This window comes from Danio rerio, chromosome 23 (genome assembly GCF_052040795.2).
Source record: "Danio rerio strain M-AB ecotype USA chromosome 23, GRCz13ab, whole genome shotgun sequence".
NCBI classification, from domain to species: domain Eukaryota; kingdom Metazoa; phylum Chordata; class Actinopteri; order Cypriniformes; family Danionidae; genus Danio; species Danio rerio.
In genome coordinates this window covers 16,964,596-16,989,531 of record NC_141043.1, presented here as the reverse complement: position 1 = coordinate 16,989,531, position 24,936 = coordinate 16,964,596, and the positions used below count along the sequence as shown (strand labels likewise).

The window sequence follows — 24,936 nt, the reverse complement described above, 5'->3', positions numbered from 1 at the left end:
AAAACGATAAGAATCTAATTACCGGAACTATAAAGTTTATATAAAAGGGGCGGGGCTTAGACCGGAAGTCCCGCCTTAGGGGCGGGGCTACAATCCATCAAACTTTTTGACAGGTGCCGCATCATAAATCTCTCTCTTACAGCATTTTTAGTCATTTACATAGACACATGTAGGATAATTTTTTTTAAAATATTACAATTTCTGTACCTCACTATTACAAAGGAACTAGTTATCACATTGGTTCCTCTGTGCACCTAGACAGCAAGACCAGTGACTCGCTACACAACAGAATGTAAAAGCAAGCACCGTGAGCTGCTAAGAGGACTATTACAATATTAAAGAGTCTCGGCATGTCATAATTCAGTGAATGGGATGTTCGCAGCATGGATTTTCTCTTTGACTCAGAGATGTGACACGTTCTTGTTCTCCACCTCTTCGGCTGAGTCTGATTCCGCTGGTTATCGCACTCTGGCTCTTCTGCGAGTGTTATATTTCCCAGTTTCCCCCCTCCTCAGTTCAGATTAGTCCCTGCTGTGTGCGTGGTGTGTGTATTTAGCTCATGGTGGGGAACAGTGGGTGGGGTTTTATTTTCCAGCACAGATTAGCAGCTGAGAAGGGGATTCCATCCTATTAAATTATTCATGCTCAAGAAATGATTACAGTGCATGAAACAGCATTGTGCAACAATAAAAGCCTTACCCCTAGACACTGCATGAGCGTGTGTGTGTGTGTGCGATGATCCTAATTCACTGGGTTCAGATTAGATGTCAATCATAGTATAAGCTCAATGAGATTCACAGCTTATTACAAAGTTATTTATTAACTCCCATGGTGGAAATGGTTGCATTTTTTAAGCTTTATTTGCCCTGGACCACAACAAAAAATATTTATTTTATTTTATTTTATTTATTTTTAATGTAATTTACTTTAATTTTATTAAATTTTGTAGTATTTATTTATTAATTTATTTATTTATGTATTTATTTATTTTTATTATATAGTATTCAGTGATTGCTTTGTCTTTGTTTTAATGGTTCCCAAAGTTATTTTTTTATTATTATATTATATTTTTTAAATGTTATTTTATTTTAGATTATTTTATTTTTATTTTATTATTCTATTTTTAATTTAATTTAATTTAATTTCATTTTTTTATTTTATTTTAATATAACTTTTTTTGTTTTGTTTTTTGTTGTTGTTTTTTATTTTATTATTGCAGTCTTTTATTATATAATATTCATTGATTGCCGTTGTTGTTTATTTTAGTGGTTCCCAAAGTGGAGACAAGTGCAGATCGGAAGTGGTTATCAATTGGTGTTTTCCAAAAATCAAATAAATTTTTTTTAACTATTAAAATGACCATATTTTATCCATAAGCCACAGAGGATAAAAAATAGTAATTGATTGTTACATTAAAAGTTTGCATGCAAGATTTGTATAATTATAACCACCTCTGAGGATAGTGGAGATCACGAGTAACTGGCATTGTTATGTTGGGTGTCACAGGCTAAAAAGTTTGGAAACCCCTGGGTTATTTTAGCATTAAATACATTCGTTCTTTGGCGTCTCATAAATCAGATGTGCTGCCCCGCAGAAGCAGATGGTAAAGAGATGTTTGTGTACCTTTTTCATTGATTATAAATGTGGTTATACTTTAAAAGATTAATAAAGTAGAGCATTATATCTGGGCATCTCTCCAGAAGCTTTTTGTAGATGAGAGCAGCATCAATTAAATGTTTTCCAGTAAAGTATCTGAAATTGTGGCGTTTTTCCACAACACTTAGGGATGACCTGAAAAAATTCTAAATCTACTTATAATTTAAAGCCACATTTATATCAGACAGTAAGATGAATTTATGAAATAAATAAAATTATACATAAGCCATAATTATTGAGGCAAAGTAAAAAATGGCAAAAATAAAAATTAAAGTAGAAAAATAAATAAAAATAAACAATAAAGAAATGAAATAAAAGGTTAAGAAAATAAAAGTAAAATTAATGGTACAAAAATATTAATGAATAAAATTAATAAATAAAAAATGAATTAATACAATTAATAAAAGTCATAATTATGAGGGAAAAATAGAACTTATGAAAAAAGATTTATGATAAAATTGCATTTGTCATAAATCTCATTTTTAAAAAGCATTCATAACTATGACATTAAAAGTCTTAACTCTCGCACAAGCAGTAATTTGTTTTTGTCTTTTTTTGGTAATTGGAAGCAAAGACAATATAGAATACATATAAATGTTCATGCGTTTTTGTTTTTTTAAATCAAAATATTTAAAACTTTCAAGGATTTGAGATGCTGATGACCATTAAATGGGTCATAACAGGATTGTGAAAAAGGTCAATTAATTTCAGGCTGATTTATGCGAAATGCAAATGTAATGGTGCTCAGTTATTTGCCTACTTTTTTTAATTCAGCAAACGTATGCATGAATTTGTACTCTTCAGTGTACAGTGTGAACATTTCTCCTCTGCCAGCTTGAGTACTGAAAATTAATGAGAAGAACGTTGAGTTACGGCTATTACAGTCTGTACCAACAGCAACATTTTCACTCAGGGTTTAGAGCAAAATACTAATAAATGTCAGATTATTCTTTCAGTACAGGGGTTTGCATCATATCTGTCAAACAATGGTGTTACATTTAAAAGTGTCATTGCATCCAACTTGTTTTGTTTAATAAAAGCTCTGATTGTTATGATGCACAGACAGTTTTCTTGCTAACTGCAGGAGATTCATTTACAATTATTGTAAAGCCGGCTCATTGCTGAGTCCAAGTTAGGGCTGTTTAGCCCAAATAATATTGGAAAACCTTGATATTGTAATGTTTTTTCTTTGTTTGTTTATCTGTCCTATATATATATTGTGATATGAATACAGTTTTTACCTGATGGTTTGAATAGCTCCACACTTAACAATTTTCTGTAGAATCCTGCAAGGTTTAGCTCCAACTTCCTTTAACACACCTGCCTGAAAGTTTTTACCACACCTAGAATGGCTTGATTAGCTGGTTCAGGTGTGTTCAATTGGGGTTGGAACTAAAATAGGCAGGACACCAGCTCTCCAGGTCCGATTTTGGACACCCCTGTCTTAAATGATCTGAGAAATGGGCCTGGGCACGGTTTAGATAGCATAGTGTGAGTATACCCTAAGACAAAGAAACAAATGTGTACCATTGCAGTTTGTACCTTTAAGGGTATGATTTGTACCACGGGGAACCAAAATTTACCTTTGGTTTTTAAAACCTGCAGATACAATATTGTACCTTTATCAAAGTCACAAATCTGATCTATAAAGGTTCCGCCACAGTGATAAGACACTTTGTATCTTAACAGTGACAAAAATTCTTGCCAAACATTTATTTAAAATGCCTTAACTGTTTAGTCTACAATATCAATAGTTTTTTTGTTTTACCAGTTGTTTTGTATTATTAAGCTTAACAATTAATGTTCATGAGTTTCTTTGAACATATAGTTTTAAATGATGATTCTTATTTTAATATGGGAATTATTCATAAATCACTTTGCCTCTTTTCAGCAATATTTATTTTTATATGTATTGTAATAAAAGAGTTGTTTAACACTTTTGTACCTTTTATATGAGAACAATGTGTACCTTCATTTCAGTTGTACTATAAAAGGCACAGAACAGTATCATAAGAGGTCTTTTCTGTACCATATAAGGGACAACTTTTTACAAAGGTACAATACTGTTCCTCAAGGAACATTATTTGTACCACCGTGTACCTTTTTCCCTGAGAGTGTACAAGACCCACAGTGTAAAAATTATGGGTCCCACACAATCAATAGGACATCATGAAGGAATTAATTTAGCTTACTAGTTTTTACAAATATAAATGGATTGTACATAAAACAATTCAATTGTCCCAACGAAATCTCAAAAATGTTGTTGTTTCAACTCATTTTAAATAGGAATAACATTTTTGAAAGCAGTTCGGAAAAGTCTTGTGAACAAATATTCTGTGTTTTTCACTGAGCTATTTTAGTGACATCAAAATTGTTGTTTTTCACTGACCGTGCATAAATGTTTCTTTGGCTGCATTTACTGCAGATCTTGATGGTCAATTCCGGTTTTGTGACCAGCTTTCATCATTTTTTAAAGGTGACTCGTATCCGATTGTCTGCATTTACACAGCACATGGCAAAGGCACAATGACCAAGAAAAAAGTGTGTGCACTGACTGACAGCTGATAATAAAAGAGCACGCTTTTCTCTATTCCTGTATTTAATCTGTTTGCAGGGTTTCCTTTTTTTATTGTTTTTGACAAGCTGTTTTAGTATATTATATAAAGTTTTCATTTGGCCGACTTCTTTAATCTAGACCTTTTTAAACCAGTAGGTGTCTTAATGTCATGTCCATGGCATGATCAATGCATGTGATATATGCAATAGTTTTATATTAGTTTATATTGGTTGGGTGGCAGACTCTGCTGAAGTCTGTTCTGAAATGAAAGTGTCAGACTTGACGTCATTTACTATGGTTTTTAATGATGCGTGAGTCACATGGACTGGTGAAAAACCGATCTACCTGCTTACACTGTAGACATATCATATCACTTTCATATCAGATAAATTTCCACATATGAACAAAGCCTGAATCGGATTTGAGTAAATCAGAATCCATGTGATTTTTTTCCTGCTTACATGTACTTTGGTCATATCCAATCTGTGCCACATGGGAGAACAAAATCTGAATTAAGTCACTTGAACCAATGTAAATGCAGCCTTTCTTAAAAACACAATCATATACACACGTTACTATCATATTATTTAGCCCAGTTTGTGCCTTTACAGCGCTATTAGTCTTTAGCCACTTATCTACTGTATGTATAGTCATCTGAAAAAAGCTGTAATATCAGACCTCATCAGGGGCCTCATGTACGAAGACTTGCGTGGAAACCATAATACAACATTGCGTACGCACAAAGCTGTAAATGTGTGTACGCAGAAAAAAATTCAGATGTATGAAACACTGCGTACGCCGAATCTCACACATATTCTTTTGTACATCCGAATGAATGTGAAACTGAGCGCAACATGCACGAGCACAAAACAACTCCCTGCCTCCTCCCCCGTATGAATATGCTAATGACTCTACTTTGGCAAAACCCAATAAAAAAAGCAATGGCAAAAGCAAGCAAAAAGAGAAACTTTGAACAGAATGTGAATTGGAGGTGCTGCTTTCGGAGGTAGACCGGAGAAAAGCGGTGTTATTTGCAAATTTGTTCTCTGGAATTAACAACAAAAGAAAAAAATAGAGTGGGAGAGTTTAGCTGATGCGGTTAACACAGTTGGGTCTGAACATCGCACTGAGTGAATTAAAAAGAAATAGTGTGATTTATAGGTGTAAAATGTTGCAGCACCCTTAACAGTCTCAGTGGCGCAGCTCTTAAGACACATGTCAACATATTTTGACACGTTCGAGCATGAACTAGGTTCGAATCCAGCGTCTGATGAACTCTTTCTTCTTTTTTCCCCCACTACATATCAGATTTTGCCCACTATTTGTCACGAGAAAGACAAGTAGGAATCATTAATAAGTTTGTGCATCATATTTTATTTTCACATTTATTGAATGGAAATGTTTCTGATTCACACATGCAAATTCATCTTCAGATGTGTCTTTATAGCAATGTGCGTGCTGTAGGTAGCTCAGATTACATTGGGAAAACAGGCGACCGCTGCAAATTGCGCTTTAATGTTTAGCTGGTCAACTGTATGGTATGGAAACCTTATATACCTGCTACATGAACCTGTCTCGTACAGCTGCCATTGCAAGGCTCAGACACTTTGTAGTGTGCAATTTAACACAACTGCCTCTAGGAGTCGCCAATGGAAATAAAACAGACTCGCACAAAAAATGTGCGTACGCCAGCCATAAAGCTGGCGTGGAGCTGCGCACATTCCCACGTTCAGTTTATCGTTAGTAAATCCAAACGTGAGCGATTCTGAGCATGAAACTTGGCGTACGCAAAGTTTTTGTGCTTACGCAGCGTTGATACATGATGCCCCAGAACTTTTCCAGTCCCCCAAAACACCCTCAGACCTCAGAAAGTTTAGCGCGAGAGGAGCTGCATATTTTATATATAGGCATAACTTACAGCTACACCAATGAAGGTCATTAAAAAACATACAGTACTGTACCATAAATAATCTCTGTGGTGAAAACACATCCAGTCACAACCCCAGAACTTCTACTTTAAACAATTTCATGCTAAGTATTTATTGAAATTAAAGTGCAATTGTCGGCCTTATTTTAAGTTTAAACCCCCAAAAGCATTAATTTTTGGTGTTTTCTTGTGCCCTGCAGGTGCGAGAGGGTGAAGTTGGTGTAGTGTGAGCGAGAGCCCGTCGCGGGTCACAGTTTTAGTGGTGGTGATGGCGGCACATGGACTTGCGGCTCGACTCTTGCCACTGCTGCTGCTGACCATGTTGGCAGTAGCTCATGCCTCCATCTTCCTGTCCAATCAGAGACTCAAACCTCGATTCCAACGAGACCGTCGAAACATCCGGCCCAACATCATCCTTATCCTCACTGATGATCAGGACATTGAGTTGGGTGAGTGGAGAAAGAGCAATTAGATGCAATTCGGATTACGTGTTTTTCATTAACGGTTGGTTTTTGGAGAGGAGACTACTGATAAAACAAAGATAAAGCAAAGTTAATTAAATGCATTAAATAGGAGACTAACAGTACACAAATATTATGTTTAGAAGGTATATTTTAATTTAATAGTTGTTCTGTCTTTAAAATAAATTCTAATATATTTACAATTTTGTTAGGTAAAAAAAAAATCAGTTAATGTTGTAAACTGTTGTGGTCATTAATATGTGATTTTAAAAAAAAGTTGATTTACTATTTTTATTCTGAAAACATGCATTCAATTCAATAAAAGTGACAGCAAAGAAAAGACAATATTGCGGAAAAATTCTTTAAAATTGATATTTATAAATATAACCACAAAGAGCAATTATGAGGTGCTTAAAGAATTTTATACCTTTTATGTTCTTGGCATACATACGGTATAGATGTAAAACGTACAGACATTGATTTTCAAATGTCTAAATATTAATACAAAGCTAAGCCTGTGAGAATAATTAAATTCATGAGTAGATTCTATGATTTTTAATTGCAAATTCAGGGAGTTTACCACAGAAAAAGTATGCCTTTAAAACTGTTTTTACTATGCCTTTTACTGTTTTAAAACAGCTTTTGCCCAGTCTCCTTAAAATGTTGCTAGCATGGTTGAAATACTGCTCAAAAAATAAATGGAATCCTTACACAACATAATGTCACTGCAAGTGTTCCCTTTATTTTATTTTTGAGCAGTATATTTTGGATTTAATTATTTATTTATTTATTTATTTATTTTTTTTAAGATTTATTGGCTTTTTGGTAGATGTGGTCAACTCCACATTTGTAAATGACAGCTTTCCAAATTCTGGAATGTAACATTGTTTAATAGTTCTTGGCATAGCGAGTCCAGTGAATTGTATTGAAGTTGTTTTATACAGTATAGGTTGAAAGATTAACCCAACTCCGAAAAAATATGTTTTTCAAATAATGTCCAATATTTAATAAATTTAATGTTTGATTGATGTTGGAGAGGCAAATTTATTTAGAATGATTTTGTTCAGTGTGAATGTTGTCTGTGTGGGGAAAATTCCATTGCATAAAGTCTATTGTGTGCTTAAAAAAGTCTCTAGTAGCTGATGTTTTTCACATTTTCTTAGGGGCCACAACTTTATCACAGAATGAAAATACCTTTTCAGATGTGTTAAAAAAAGAGTTTTTCCGATTGTAAAATTGTTTCACAGTATTACAGTTTTTACTGTTTATATTGACCATAAATGTAGCTTTAGTGACTTATTACAAGAAAATCATTTTTACTTCTTTATGTACAAGTAGGGGCCTTGATGTCAAAATGACATTAAAAACACAATGGAAAAACACACACACAGAAAAATGCAGATCGATTTTATGTCAAACCCCTTTTTTTTCTTTTTTTTTTTGTCAAAAACATCCATTTGACATCCACACATTAATTTATTGACCACCAAAATAATGTCACAGAAAGTAATATAATCGAAACCTTTTAAAACCAAATTTACTCAGGATTTTCTATCCCTATAATGTATGTAAATTCAAAACCTAAAAATTCACACCTAAGTACTTATTGGGCAAAACATGTCAAAAAAACCAATTGACTACCTTGATGTCAAAACGACATCAATTTGACATCTAATATTGGTGTCAAAAAACATGTCAAAAATCAATTATTGGACTGTTCTGAAATCGATTTTTTACAAGTTTTTTTTTTTTTTATGCAAATGTTTTTTGATGCCAATGTTTAATATCAATTTGATGTTATTTTGACATCAAGGTAGTCAACTTTGTTATTCGATGTCATTTTGACATCATGGTGCTTGATAGGAAGTTAGTATGATGTATTACCAGTGTAGCCTAATCCTTTACTGCTTGTAAAATCATTGACCATCACATATACTTGTGCACCAGTTTCAAAAATCTCTAATTGCTCTAACAAATGAGATCTCTCAGTCCAGAGAAGTTACAAATACGTGACCGAAATAATGCTGAATGAGCACTTGTTTCTGATTGTGTTTGCATGCCTGAGAGCTCATTTATATTTTACAGGCTGCCTCTGTATGCTGAAAGAGACATCTTTGGCTTTGTCAAATGCAGAAGACACTAATTCAATTTGAAAGGAAAGTCCCTCTCAGCAATGGGCAGTGTAGATTTTATATGCACACACACACACATACACGCGTGCGCACATACTTGCGTGATCTGGAATTACGAATATGACAGAGATATGACTGTTCATGTCTTGCCTCGTTTCCGTTTTGTTAGTGTGGATGCTGATTTGTGTTGTCCATCCATACTGACCTCTGTGTGTAAAGTGCATGAAGGCTTTCTGACGCACACACTGTAGTGTATGTTTGTGAGCGCTGACCTTTCTGCACCAATCTGTCGAGGTGTGGTGATCCTTTCTGAAAAGGACAACCTGAACTGACTTCCTGTCTACAGTTATACCAATTGAGCCAATCGGGTTGTAGCTTGTCTGTGTTTATACAGATGTAGTTTTTTATTATTTATACGCTGCAAAAAAAAACTCACTTTGAATTTTTGTCTTGTTTCTAGTCCAAATATTTAAACATGCTTTAATCGATTTGGAAATAATTAGTCAAAATTAAGTGAGTTTTCTCAAAACCAGTTTTTTTTATAAAACAAGCCAAATAATCTGCCAATGGGGAAACAAAGTACTCTTATTTCAAACTGAAAACAAATATATTTTGCTCACCCCAATGGCAGATTGCTTCTTTTAAGGAAATTAAGGAATTCATTCTGTCTAATTTTTCTTAAAAACAAAACAATATTTTAATCTTGTCTTGTCTCTTGACTTGTGTGCGTGTGTGTGTGTGCATGTGTGTGTGCATGTGTGTGTGTGTGTGCATGTGTTTGTAAGAATTATAAAAAGTCTCTTATGCTTTCTAAAATTGTATATATTTCATCAAAAACACAAACTTGCGCAATGAGAGCTAAATTAAATGCTTTATTAATTATAAAGTGTGTGTAATATTGACGAAAATACTAGCTGAATATTTTGAGCAATTTTTTATAACAGTTTGGGCATGTCATGAAAAAATAAATATTTATATGGTTTTAATAAATTCTGTTTTAATGAGTGATTTATTTAATTATTCATTCAAATAATGACAAAGTGACAGTGTTGATGAATAGATCAGTGAATCACTGATAATTAAAAAAATTAACGAATTGAAAAGAAACACATCACTGTTCATCTGAGAATAACAAATGTTTTGGTGCTAGAACTTTTATCATTGACATAGCAGAAATATGCACAATACTGTATCCAAAAAGTCACTCACTCATTAATATTATAAAAAAGCCAATCTTGCTTGTGTGTGATATTATATATGTGTCACCCTGCAGCCAAAACCAGTTTCTCCCTGAAGCTAAGCAGGGCTGAGCCTGGTCAGTACCTGGATAAGAGACCACAAGGGAAAGCTAGGTTGTTGTTGGAAGTGGTGTTAGTGAGGCCAGCAGGAGGCGCTCAACCAGCAGTCTAATACCCCAGTATAGTTCAGGGGAGACTATACTGTCAGTGAGCGCCATTTTCGGCTTGAGACGTTAAACCGAGGTCCTGACTCTGTGTCATTAAAAATCCCATGGCATATTTCGTAAAGAGTATGGGTGTAACCCCAGTGTCCTGGCCAAATTCATGGCCTTTACTGATCATGGCCTCCCAATCATCCCCATCCACTGAATTGGCTCTATCACTGTCTCTCCACTCCACCTATAGCTGGTGTGTGGTAACCCCATTGGCGCCAATGTCCCGTGGCTGCCGCCACATCATCCAAGTGGATGCTACACACTGGAGACGCCCCTTATGATTGTGAAGCGCTTTGGGTGTATGGCCATACACAATAAATGCATTATATAAATACACATTACATTACATTACATTGCATATCTATATATAATGTTACTAAATCATAAATACACAGAAAAAAAAAAAGGATTCTTTGAATTTACTTTAGTGGTTGCAAACAATTTATATGGGCTGAATTTAAACAAACAAATTAAGTTGAACGTTACTAAAAAAAAATTGTTTGTTTAAAATCAGCCTATTTAAATTGTTTGCAACCACTAAAGTAAATTCAAAGAATCCTTTTTTTCTGCGTATTTATGATACCTTAAAAAAATGTAAATCTAATGAAAACATGAAGGAATATGTTTCCATTTCTTGAATTATAGGGTCATTCAAACAACATACAAATAGACTTTAGGCAGTTATGTGTTTTTATTTTTGCAAAGTTGACGATGTCAGGTTTGTTAAATCAATTACAGTATTATTAATAATAGATTCTATTTATTACAAAGGTTTAAATAAATTTTTCAAAAGTATTGACCTCAAATCATTAAAGTCTTAAGATAGAAGTTTGCGGTTGCCATTTGTGTGTTAATTTGAACCAAAGAGAGAAAACAGGTTTTGAAAAGCATATTTTGCAATTGAGGCTTGAAATAAATAGTTTATGACTTGTGAATATAACTCTGTATCACATATCTGATATAAACATACACATTCATGCACAAATACACACACCACTGGTGTCATATGAACTCCCAGGCTGCAAACAACCAGTGTGTTTCCTCTTCAAGGCTGGAGTGTCACAAACACAGAATAAAAGAAAGAACTGATACCCTTATCTTGCTGATGTCTAGTGTTTTAGAAAGGAAGAGAACTAGAAGAAGCCAGTTCTCTTTGAAGCAGACCAATTAGCAGAGCAGACTTTGTGTCACCTTCAGTAATATGGGATTGATCCTCTCTGTCTCTCTGTCTCTCATGCAGGCTCCATGCAGGTCATGAATAAGACCCGGCGGATCATGGAACAGGGTGGAACGCACTTTTCCAATGCGTTTGTCACCACACCCATGTGCTGTCCGTCACGCTCCTCCATGCTGACGGGGAAATATGCCCACAACCACAACACCTACACCAACAACGAGAACTGCTCTTCGCCCTCTTGGCAGGCCCAGCATGAGCCGCGCACTTTTGGAGTTTATCTCAACAACACCGGCTACAGGACAGGTGGAGAACATTCACAAACACACGCTAAAAGAATCACTTGTGTCACTAGTGTTTCAGATTATGAGTTGCACTTCTGGTTTTGGGACTTTTTACGAAAAAAAAAAAAGTGTACTTATAATAATAATAAGGCTCTGCTGCAAATAATCCATACACACTCAGAAATAAAGAGACAAAAACTCTCCATGGGGTAGTACCTTTTTCAAAATCTACACTTTTGTACATTAAAGGTGCACATTTGTACCTTAAAGGAACATTTGTAGGGTATACTTTTAAACCTTTAAGGCACTATAAGGTACATATTTGTACTTTTTAGGTATAAATAAGTACCTTTAAGATACAAATGTGGACCCGATACAAGTGTAGCTTTTGAAAAAGTATGACCTCAGTAACAGCTTTTGTACCTTTAATTCTGAGCCTATACAGTACATAGTGAAAACTGAGTTAGACATATGCTTGACTTTGTGTTTTATTTTTATCCATTATGACTCAATGGCATTGGTATAACAACCATGTGGCCTGAGTTTTTTTTTTTTTCTTTTTAGTTCATCAAGTTTTGTTCTTTTAAATTATTTTCTATTATATTCAATCATGCATTCATTCATTTTCTTCTTGGCTTAGTCCCTTTATTAATTCGGGGTCACCACAGCAGAATGAACCGCCAACTTATCCAGCATATCTTTTACGCAGCGAATGTGTTTCCAGCTGCAACCCATCTCTAGGAAACATCCATACACACTCGTTCACACACATACACTACGGACAATTTAGCCTTCCTAATTCACCTATACCATGTCTTTGGAATTGTGGGGGAAACTGGAGCACCCGAAGGAAACTCACATGAACACAGAGGAGTAATATTTAATTTAAATCTTTATCATTGCTGCAGAAAAAAAACATGTTTTGGGTTTTGGGGATTGTTCATAGTCTGCTAAATGTAATTTGATTCTTCTAATAAGTTTTCTTTCAGCTTTAGGCTGAACTGTACAGAAATAATGTCACCTCATTATACCTAGTTGAAAACTGATTGTTTACAATTTAACAGTTATTCCCATAAGTTATGCAAAACATCTTAGGAAAAATATAGTAGAATTAAGCACATTGCAGTAATATGCACAGAATACGACAGACAACATCCAGAATAGTATTAAAGTTTTAAAAAGCATAGATTCCAGCATAAACTAGTGGAGAAATGAACAAAATACACTATTGAATTGCAAAATTTGCTAAATGTTAACAGTTTAATGAAAGTTATTCCCATATATTTATGCAAAACATCTTGGACTTTAGGGAAAATTATGCAATGGAAGTAGAATTGAGTACTGTACAGTAATGCAGAGTGCAGAAATGTACAAACACTGCATCCCAAATAACACACACTATGCACTTATACACACAGCAGCATAGTATATAAATTTCGTGTCATCTGAAATGTAGAATAAGTGAAGTTTATTTATAAACTAATTTCGAGAGGATCACGTGATAAGGATTGAACACGGCTGGTTCTTCATTAGCTACGTATGATCCACCAATCAGGCCAGTTCTAACCTATTATAAAGAGCCAGGGTTTCTTACTACAGCCATCTTCGATTTGAAGAATCCGCCCTTCCACCCCAACTTCTCCACCTTCATAGGGCGGCACAGTGGCCCAGTGGTTAGCAATGCTGCCTCACAGCAAGAACGTCACCGGTTCTAGTTCTTTAACAGGCCGGCGATCATTTTTGTGCATAGTTTGCATGTTCTTCCCGTGCTCGTGTGGGTTTTCCCCGGGTTCTCCGGTTTCCTCCAACATTCCAAAAACATGCACTACAAGTGAATTGATCAATCTAAATTTAACACTACAGTCAAACCCTCATCCTGCAGCATATATCTTCATAACATTAATTTTATTCATCAGCTCTTATCAAGCTGTGGGGGTAGCTGTTGAGATCTACCTGAGCTCAAAGCTTTCCTCTCGCCCTGCAAACGGGAGGGACCCCAGGGCTCAGGGGTCAGACCTTTTTTGCTCAGGGGTCTCTCCTGGGACAGCATGCCAAACTTGTTTATAATCAATAATCAGCTTTTAACAGTGTTTAAAAGTTGACTAAAACTGAGTAGACAAGTCAAAAATACAACATATTTAAAAAATTGGCTACTAGACTAAAGTAGAGAAGCCTGCCATAGAGATTAGTAGGAGCAAACAAACATACAATACAACTAGAATTAAGTATTGAAGTAGAGCCCTTTTTATAGTGTAAACTTATTGTTGGACATGTAACGGCAGTAACTTTAACATCACACTCTACAGTAATATCCCCATACTCTTTCATGATTTCTATCTCTTTTTTTAACACACCAGATCATTATGATGCATAAACCTTCCCTGAAAATAACAACGGGGCATCAATGTAGAATTAATTTCATAGATTAAGCTGAGCTCTCATTCATTCTTAAGCTGTTTGATCAGTCAGAGCTGTGTCTGTTGGGTTTTTAACACACTCTCGGTGGAGATTCAGTGTGACAGCCCCTCAGGTCACACACACACTCTGTCAAACAAACTCTCACAGACTCTTGCACGAACATTGACATAATCAGCCTTCAACAGATGATTTTCATTAAACCAAAAAAAAAGCTCTGGGCTGTAATAGATGATTTTGTGTATTTGTGTGTGCGTGTGAAATTGTTTGTAACACAGACGTCAAAGCACAACTACTATGTATATGTAAACATAGCATGGCCAGCTGTGACTGTTCAGTTTGTACAAACACAACAAACACACACACACACACCCACACACACATACACATACACACACACACACACACACACACCTGGCAGTGAGTCAAGCTTTTAGTGGTAACAGTGATCCATTAGAGCACACTTCCTCTATGAGAGAGACCGGCCCTGACCAACATCCCCTCTAATGTAACATTTCCAGCACAAATATTCATCCATCTTCACGAGGCTCCCTGTACTCCATTTATCTGCATCCGTGTTCTGTTCACAGGCTTATTGTATTTTAAATATAATTTTTGTTGTTTTTAAGTCTGAAAAGTTTGCACAACTCCAGCTTCCAATTCTATCATGACCACATTTTAATATTGATTGAGAGTACGTTTATATGGACACCAATAATCCGATTTTTAACACTCTGATTAAGAGTCTACCATGTAAACAGCAATTTTTGATTGCCTTAATCTGACTAAAGTCATAATCTAATTAAACTGAAATGGAATTAAGACATGTGGAGTATGCCAATTTAGTTTGCATTATTGAAGTACATGTAAACACCGAAATCAAACTATTACCATCATATAGGATTTTTTTCGTCGCGTTTTGTGACATGATAGTCCATACACAAGGTTGTTTGACACTATTCTCTGCACCTACTGAACCCATAAAGGACCACAGACACACATTGCAAAATGCAGAGGGTTTTAATTTACATTCAGCGTGCAGTATCAACAATTCCATTAAAACACCAGTCCTTACTTCATACTCGCATCCAATACCTCGGTTTGTCACAGGGCCATGAGTGAAATGTTCCTCAATGAAAGTGAAACTGTTGAACTTCAGGTAAAGTCGAAAAATTTTAAGTTAATAATCGAATTATGTGCTATAACATGTAAAACTGGATTAAGTAAGGAACATTCAAGAAGCAACTCATGTAAACACCCTAATCATGTTATTGCCTTATTTAGATTAAAGCAAATAATATGATTACGGATGTCCATATCAACATGTTGATTCTATTGCTCTTTAATACTTAGATCTATTCTGTTCTATTCTATTCTATTTATCATGATTTCTGTTAATCTCTAGTTTACTCTACTAAAATTGATGTTCCTCTACTCAGTTTGACTAATTTGTGATACTCTGATCATTTCCTTGTTCTGTTCTATTCTATTCTAAAAAAATTCTTACACTCTTACACTTCTTACACTGTCCTTACACACCTGAAACTTGCCTACAGCACTTATTCATTGTTGCTCTTATAGTTAAATGTAATGTAAATTGCTTCCTTGTCCTTATTTGTAAGTCGCTTTGGATAAAAGCGTCTGCTAAATGACTAAATGTAAATGTAAATAACATTCAAATATGCATGTGTGAAGTGTGGTACTTCCAACTCAGAACTCGAATTAACCTTTTGGTAGCACCAGTGAAACTTAAAAAATGTATGTGCACCAGACAAAAGTTTGTTGCATCCACCAAAGATTATGACCACCGTTAATACACAATTTTTATTTACAGATGCATTTGAAATCAACTCTAATTAATGCAAATAAACAAATATCTGCATGCGCCCACCGGCCCTGCACGCACAGCTTGACGTGAAAGAGATCAACTAAAATAACAATAATAACTATGCTGTTCTCAGGGGTGGTGTCTGATTTTGCACAGATGATACTGACATATAACTTTTTATTTGCATACATTATCCTAATAGCAATAACGGTCTTTTCCTGATCTGCAATATTAGTTTCATCTCAGTAAATGCACAACTGACAGCATCGTGATGATTTAATGAAGAATTAAATAACGTTAGAACATCTCGTGCTGGAAATGTGTAGATTCAGTGGCAAACACTGTTACCTGAAAACTCCATCCCACCGGCTTTATAGTGAATGCTTTAGCCATTTTCATAGCAGACTTTAAACCACTGGACGTATTTTATCCACTCTTGGAAAAGTGTAAATTCTGGATTGATATTCATTACATGATCACTAATCTGATGTGCCATTATTTGTAACTTTAGGTTGTTTCTAAAACTAAATCTGTCAGTGTTGTTTTCATTCTCTTGGATCCAGACCTTTACAATCTTGCGGCTGTAGCTCCATGTCATCGGAACTTATTCATTGAAGCTGATATTAACCAATCAATTTGCATTCTGTTCTAGCACAGTGGGCCAATAAAAAGCGATTGGAGGCGGGACAAGCACTGTGGGCTTTGTTTACTGTCAGTTGACATGTCAACTGTTTTAAACCATTCCTGAGTGCTGCGTTTGGTGTTTTTAGGTGCAAAGATGCATAATGCATGAATGCCTCTTAAATCCACGCATGTGCTGAACATTTTGCTCTGAAAACTGGTCGCATGACAACAATTTTATGCAGTCGCACAAATGCACACAAATATATTTTGCATAGATAAAATTTTGGGCACATATGCGACCAAAGCGATTACAATTTTGAGCCCTGCAACTGTTATGTGTGTGGCATGTCGCAGCGCATCTGGTATGCACCCCCATCAATATTATTTTCTACTCTGCGTTCAACTTTTTGTTCTACCCAACTCTTTTTATTCTCTCTTCTTTGTTCATTCTGTTGTGCTTATACACACCCACTGTACTCTGCTCTCAAATCTTCTCCGTTTTTCTATTCTATTCTATTCTATTACATTATATTATAGTGCTTTCTACAAAATATATTGATCTATTCTACTTTTCAGTTTTACTCTACTGAGCTTAACTTAACTGTATTCTGTTGTACTGCACTTCTGTGTTAAACTCAACTCTATTCTAAACAACTATAGTCTGTTTCCCTGCTAATTTGCAGCTCTCAGCTCTGTTATTTTTAGTGAACTCAACACTGCCCTATTCTATTGTTCATTTCTTGTCCTGTCTGCTCTAACTTACTCTACTGCCCTTGTTCTGCTCTCCCCTAATTTATTGTCTTCCCTGCTCTCTGAAACACCGAAATGTCTCCTGAAATGATGAACGAGAACTGTGCTCTCCTGTGTGTGTTTTTTTTCCAGCATTCTTTGGGAAGTATCTGAATGAGTATAACGGTACTTACATTCCCCCGGGCTGGAAAGAGTGGGTCGCAATGGTGAAGAATTCCCGCTTCTACAACTACACCCTGTGCAGGAACGGTGTCCGAGAGAAACATGGATTTGAATACCCAAAGGTCTGCCTGCAAGTTTCTTAATAAATGTTACTTATTGTGTCTTCTTGCTTTATTTCATTCCACATCTTCATTCATTCTTAATTAGTTTTGATTGATATTCTTGAAAGCATGATGCCTTTCTAAGAAACAGTGTTGTGCTGTTTGAAAAAGTGTTACTAGTTACAGTTACTAGTTACTTCATTCAAAAAGAAACGTAATTACTTTAAGTACTTACATCAAAAAGTAGTGCATTAATGGTCAAAGTAATTTGAGTTACTTTTCTACAGAACATTTTTAATGCTCACATTAATAACATCACTTCAGTGCTGCATGAAGATTACACAGTTCATCAGCTTCACAGTTTTAATTAATTTGCATTCTCACAACTAAATCCCAAGACTGACTTCAAAAAAAAGGTCATTTTTAAACACTTATTTATTTAAGATATTTAAGAAGCAGCTCAAAAAATTAACTATCACAGGGTTTAAACCAGCTGAATAATATATTTAGAAACAAAAAATGCAAAACTAAAGTTGCTTCAGCATCATAAAGTTTGTATTTAACCCTTAAACATGTTCCTCAGCCGCTTGAGTAAGAAAATAAGCAACAATATACAACAAACATAAAACCTTTATGAAATAGATAAATGAAAATAATCTGAATTATCACTCCGAATCAATTCAGGGAAACTCAGCACCAAAAAACTGCTATTAAGACAACCATAAATATTACACATTTTTAACAAAACAAAAACATAACAGCTGCTCAAAAATGAAATCCATGAGCAATTTTCACACTAACCAGAAATTAAACATGGTATGTCAACAACTTATGGAAAGTATGCTGTGTAAATTTAAAGTGCAAAATCTGCTGTTGTGTGCAAATGTGTGCTTACTTATTTGAAACAACAAACATAGTAGTATTAGTAAAAGTAGTAGTAATTCATTTTCTCTGTAAACAGGAAGATGTAGGCTAGACTGCAGCCAAGCACTGCCCAACTATTATTGTTATTGCCTAACACTGGTCAGAAAGGTTTCATCTACGCTACTTTTTTTCTGTTAGTTTTCACTATTTGCTGGTGTGTAACGATGCATTTGTGTAGATATATTGTAAAACAAAATTGCGACTAAAATGAGACGTAAACTGTATGGTTCGCACTATAGAATTAGTTTTATTCAAGAATCAGTATTCTGTATTTAGGTATAAATAATCTTAAGTTTTTAATTCTGTGATCATGTACTCACTCTGACTCAACCTTTGTGTTATTTGTATATCTTTCAAACACAGATAATTGTGATAATTGTTCACACTGTTAGACCTTACCAGGCTTTTTTACTGTGGAACACTATCATCACTATTGCCAGTTAGTCACTGTAATGGTTTGTGTTTAGAAATGAAACAGATAGCCCATATATGTGTGTGTTAATGCCTAAATTATAGTTTTTTCCTTAAGATAAATGGACTTTTCTATAAATAGCAACATAAAGCATCAGAGTAGTAAATGTATAACAGTAATGTATCATTTACTGTCACAGTTACTACCTGTAATGGGTACATTAAGTGAATTACTGTAATTTATTCCTTGCACCATACAATTTCATACTAATCCTACTCGTTTTACAGTAAAATAATGTTTCCTTTTATTATAGCAAAATACTGGGTATTTTACAATTATTTACTGCATAATCTACAGCAAGGGTGTGTGGATAAAACATGAGTGTTTTGTCTTGCTATGTAGAGTCCATATTCCCCTAAAGCTTAAAATATTTTTTAAAAATCATAATGGCATTGTAAACAATAATCCGACAAACTGCCTAAATCCAAATCGGAAAATACACTATATGACACAATGTCAATTTACAACTTAAAATTCATACTGCACAGTACTAAACACAGACATTCAAATGAGAGTGTCACATGTATAATTATACATGACATTTCTGAATGTTTTAGAGTTGTCGTTTTGGATAAAACTTTATATTAAGTCAGTTCATGCTGTTAACAAACCATCTTATTATTAGTTAGTAAGGTAGAAGTTGGTTTAAGGTTTAGAATAGGATTGTACTATATACGTACCAATAAACAGTTAATATGAAGTTAATAAACCAGTAGTTAATAGCATGAATTTTGACTTAAGCTAAAGTGTTAAATCAATTTTGATACACATGAGTAATAGCATTAATAAACAAAAGCATATATATATTTTCAGTTTTATCATCATGAATATTTGGATTCTGGTGTCACCTTTGTTGGGTTTCTTGGGTCAGCATTTTTAACAACAGTACATTAGGTTTTAGTAGTAATTTAAAAAAATGTGTGTGTGAAACAGAAGTTGCTTTTTATTTTAGTATGTTAATACACTTCCAGCTGAAACAGAGTATTGAGTAGGAGGCAGAGCTTTTATTTAGCACATCATTCCCTTATAGCAAACTAACGGTTAGAGAGGTGTGATTAAGAATATTGTTGCGGAAGCCATCAAACTGACATCATCAGAGGACTGCCACTCTAAATGTGGAAGGAATTGCTTATGCATTGATTGTCAATTTTTATTATTATTATTATTATTATTATTATTATTATTATTATTATTATTATTAATTGTTCAACTAAAGAGCAACAATGTAGATTTCACACTGACTAAGTCTGGGATCATTTTGCAATAGTATCATATTATGAGTGTGTAATAGTATCATTATCCTAATATGTGTCAAACTATGATATTTTATCATTCTACCTGTTCTGGCTCACATTTAACTGAAAAGTTTACTTAAAGTGTAGTATTGTATATTGTGTTAAGCTTTTGACTGAACTATTTGAAGTCTGCAGATCCATAATTAGATCTCTGTGCCTCCTGTAGGACTACCTGACAGATCTCATAACCAACGACAGCATCAATTACTTCCGCATGTCAAAGAAGATTTACCCACACAGACCCGTCCTGATGGTGATCAGTCATGCTGCCCCTCACGGCCCAGAGGATGCGGCCCCACAGTACACGACTGCCTTCCCCAATGCATCCCAGCACATGTGAGTCCAAACCTCTGCTGCAGAACCTTTCAGTTGATTTAAAAAATTGCACCATTTCAGAATGTCTTGATAAGTGGTGTTTCAGCACTAAAGCTACTTGATCAACCGCAGATTCAGTTAAATTCAATTCACCTTTATTCGTATAGAGCTTTTACAATGTAGATTGTGTAAAAAGAAGCTTCACAAAGGAGGTCAAAGTACATTGGAACAGGGTAGTTCAGTTCTTTAGTGTTTAAGTTCAGTTTAGTTTAGCTCAGTTCAGAGTGGTTTAAAAATCCCTACTGAGAGTCCAAACACTGAAGAGCAAATCCATCGATGCGTAGCTCTACCGATCCCAAACCATGCAAGCTAGAGGCGACAGTGGAGAGGGAAAAAAAAAACTTCACCACTTGGCGAAAGTGAAGAAAAAAAAACCTTGAGAGAAAGCAGACTCAGTTGGGCACGACCATTTTAATTTCTCCGCTGGCCAAACGTCTTGTGTAGAGCTGCAGTCTCAGCGCGGAGGCCAGAATGTGTAAGGTATTTAGTGAAGAAAAGATTAATGTGTTTGATAGCTTGATTCTATTTCTTTATAATAGCTATTAATTTTAATAAGCTGAAATGTTTACTAATGTATTTGCTGCTAATATATTTATTTTTTAATTTATAAATAATAATAATAAAACATAAAACTAGCCATTTAAATGTTTATTTACAACGAAACAGCTCCAAATGAACATATTTGGTAATTGGGGATTTTTTTTTACAGAATCCTTTATTATGGTGGTCAAATCCCTTATTTTCATATCCCAATGTTGACAGGTATGAGCTAATGAGGGAGAGATTGTCATTAATGAGCAGGGCCTCTTTATTTAGTGTAATTATTTTAAAAATCATGAGTAAATTTTTACTAAAAGCTGCTTATATTCATACACTGTTGCCACCCAACTGTGTTTAAAGTCCTTATAAATGTGATTTTTGCATAATAGGTCCTCTTAACACCAAATAACAGAAAAATGCAGTGATAATAACAGCATAATTATTTTTTTAATTAGCAATAATTCTAAATTACTGGTGCATTGATTATAGCTTTGTGGTTAAACCTATAGCCTATTGATTTCTTCATATAAGCACATTTCCAGTTCTCCACTTCCAACAGCCTTTGCATTTAGGTGGCACCAAACAAAAGCAACAATATCTGCTTTTTAAGCTTAACAACTGGCCACCAAAGAGTCACATGATCAATATTACTGTTTTTGTATGTATTAATTAAGTTCAAAAACATTAAGTGTCAGAAATCTGAATAATTATTAATATGATTATAATTATTATGATTTAAAATCACAAAAAGGTGTTTGTTTTAAGGTTTCAATAATAAATTAATTGAGGTGGAGTATAAAGGGTCCGCATTAGTGAAATGAACAGGAAGAAAGCAAAGAAACAGCTGGAATTCATGGATAACAGTCTGAATAAAAACTGCTTCCCACATTTCTCTACTTTTGTCACTCGAGTGCTACTCAATAGAGTTGTTATAATGGAAACAGTCCTTGTCGGTTTACACTAAAGTACCCACATGCACAGACACACACACTTGTTTTTTTCGCTGTCGTTTTCTCCCGCTCTCTTGCTAATTGCCCACCAGCTGGTACCAGACTTTTTTTTCTTTCTCTCATTCGTTCATCTCATCTCTCCAGTACATAAATCCTCTTGTCTGTATATACGCTTTTTCTGAAGGCCGGTAATCCCCCTGCCATTCTTCAAACATTCACACGTGTTGAATATACATACATGACCATGAAAAGGATATTAGCACACAATTACATACAGTAGTCTGGGGCTAAATCCAGTCTACACGTGATGCTGTTTTTTTTAGGTAGCTGGATTTGTTAAACCTTTACTCTCGCTCTCTGTGAACACTATGTAATCTCAAAATCTCATATTATAGTTCTCGAAAATCTATTGTACCCAGTAACCTCATGAACACAGCCTCTGGTTATAAGAAATCCCTGGAAATGTGTTGGATTATTGTTAAGTTTCTTCCAAGAAACAACATATCCAGTTCCTTTTTAGAAAGGGTCAGAATCATATTTTAAACGAGAACTCACATCATGGGTACCAATGAAATTTCTGTACCAATTATGTCTGTTTCAACTAACCTGAAAAACAATGAAAGTGAATTTTCATTTTACGCTCCCCCGGTGTTTTAATGGATGTGTAAAAAACAGTTCATGATGCTGCAGTTTTATCTAGGGGGAATTTACAACACAGGCTCACTGTTCACTGTACAAAAATCCATAATTTTACATTTAAAAAAATTTAAATAACCACTGGTAAAATACAGAAATTTACCATAAAATAATCTATATTAAATTACATAAATTTGAATTACTGGTAAGTTTCTATAATTTAATATCCGTTATTTTATGGTAAATTTCTGTAATTTAACGGCCGTCATTTTTACAGTATATTTCTGTAATTTAACAGCTGCTGTTTTACTGTATATTTCTGTAATTTAACGGTGATTATTTTACTTCTTTTTTTCGGCACCCCAGCTGCCAGAAAAATTTAAATTACGGATATTTTTACAGTGTGGATATGTACCCCTGTCTACATTTCTAGAGAGAAATTATGAAGAGTGAATTATGTAGCCAAAGGTATGTCTGGCTGCAATTTATCTTTAAAACGAATGGGGCGGTATGATGACGCAGACGGCTTCTGTTCATTTTAGGGCTACCAACTGGCTGCTTACCTCTATACAGACAAGTTTTCCTGTGTTACTGTTTGCCCAGTAGCTCGCCACGTAGGTTGGCAGATTTAGGATGCAGAGTTGACTGTAATAATGGGGTTCAAGTTCAGCGAAGGATTGCTACAGAAACCAGCTAAAACAAAAGCAAAAAAATAAATAAATAATAGGCTGAAACATGGTGAAATCATTTGTCTGTGAAAGCTTTTCTTTTTCTAGATGGCTTTTGAAAAAACTATGGGTTGGGTTTAGGAAAGGGGTGGGTGGGTTAGTCGGTCAGTCATTCAGTTGACATCAAGCTGGCCTGGTCAGCTGAAGTGTATATTGCGTCCTCTGGTGAATTTACGCAAGAAAAGGACATTCGAGAGGAATTTGTGATCATCACAAAGCGTACACAGCGGCCTCTGGTGGATTTGCAAAAACTGCAAGCAGACGTACCTAAGGCTACATATTTCACTGTCCCCCGAAATGTAGACCTGGGTACGTGTCCGCAATGAGCCTGGGTTGAAAATGTACTCATGGCGTACTTAAAGGTCTCGTGAAGTGCTTTGAAATGCAATTTCAACTGAAACATGAAGAGAAGGTGGGACATACAGTAGCCCTTCCTCCTAAATAACAGCCAGTGGGATTTTGTTTTATCACAGCGCGGCAAATAAATTGCAAATGAGATGTATCTTGAAGGGGGCAGAACAAGTCAGATACTCTACTAGAGAGCATTTGATTGGTCTTTAGATATGATGAGAAACTGAAGTATGAGATAATTTAAAAAAAAAAAAAATCTATTTAGGTGGAAGTAACAAACTGCAAGATTCAGATGTTTCTATATTCTGTTAAAAAATGTTGTCACTGTTTTGTAATACAGTAGACAACCTGGACCAGTGGTTCTCAATTTCAGTCCTCGGATCCTCCTGCACAGCAACATTTTGTATGTCTTTCTTCCTTAACACACCTGATTCAGATCATCAGCTCATTACCAGAGAGATCCATGAACTCAACCTTGTGTGTCAAATCAGAGATACATACAAAATGTTCAGGGCGGGGGGACCTTAAAGACTGGAAATGGGAATCATGACCTAGACTAACATTTTTGATACTAAAATCCTAAAACTGATTTTGCTGTAACTTTAAGCAATACGTAAATATATAAATTATTATTTAAATGCAGCTGTCTCCTTTAATTAAAAAAATTAATTAAAATAAAATGATTTTTTATTAAATTATATCATCATTAACTCTCCCTCAGAGCAGAGTAAACTTCACCTAATGGATTTCTTTTTCTTCTTGTATAAGAAATAAAGACATTTTGAAAAATGCTGGACACCAGTTGCAATTGACTTAAATTGTACCATAGTATTTTATTTTACTCTACTATACTTTTTTAGTAACATTCTAGAGATCATCTTTTGTGTTCAACTGAATTTTTTTATTTTTACTTTTTGGAACTTCTCTAGAGTGAGTAAATGGTGCGAAAATTTACTGTGACATTTAAACAAAAATGCTGAAGGACAAAAAAATCCAATAAACCATATTTTATTACTCATATACAGTACAGTAGCTTTCTATAATCATCCTAACTATGGCGCACGTCCACCGAAGCATTTTTTTTTTTGCACATCTAAAAACACCAGAGCGTATCTACTTTAGACACAGCCAACAACACACA

The 24,936-nt window shown here is 34.8% G+C and overlaps 2 protein-coding genes across 44 annotated transcripts in view; one reads left to right on the top strand and one right to left on the bottom strand.

Annotated features, from left to right (window-relative positions):
* The window catches only part of sulf2b (sulfatase 2b), a 544,470-nt gene that overhangs the window by 457,046 nt on the left and 62,488 nt on the right, over positions 1-24,936 (top strand). For 38 of the 43 annotated variants that reach the window (XR_015522636.1, XR_015522630.1, XR_015522629.1 and 35 more), the window contains 4 exon segments: positions 6,341-6,589; positions 11,427-11,666; positions 17,394-17,545; positions 20,382-20,551. Coding sequence is in view for 34 of the 43 variants with exons in the window: in XM_087305153.1 (XP_087161279.1) it covers positions 6,409-6,589; positions 11,427-11,666; positions 17,394-17,545; positions 20,382-20,551 (743 nt within the window). In the remaining 9 variants the exon portion in view is untranslated. 43 annotated transcript variants of the gene reach the window in all.
* The window catches only part of LOC147831263 (uncharacterized), a 353,683-nt gene that overhangs the window by 297,948 nt on the left and 30,799 nt on the right, over positions 1-24,936 (bottom strand). The window lies entirely within an intron of this gene.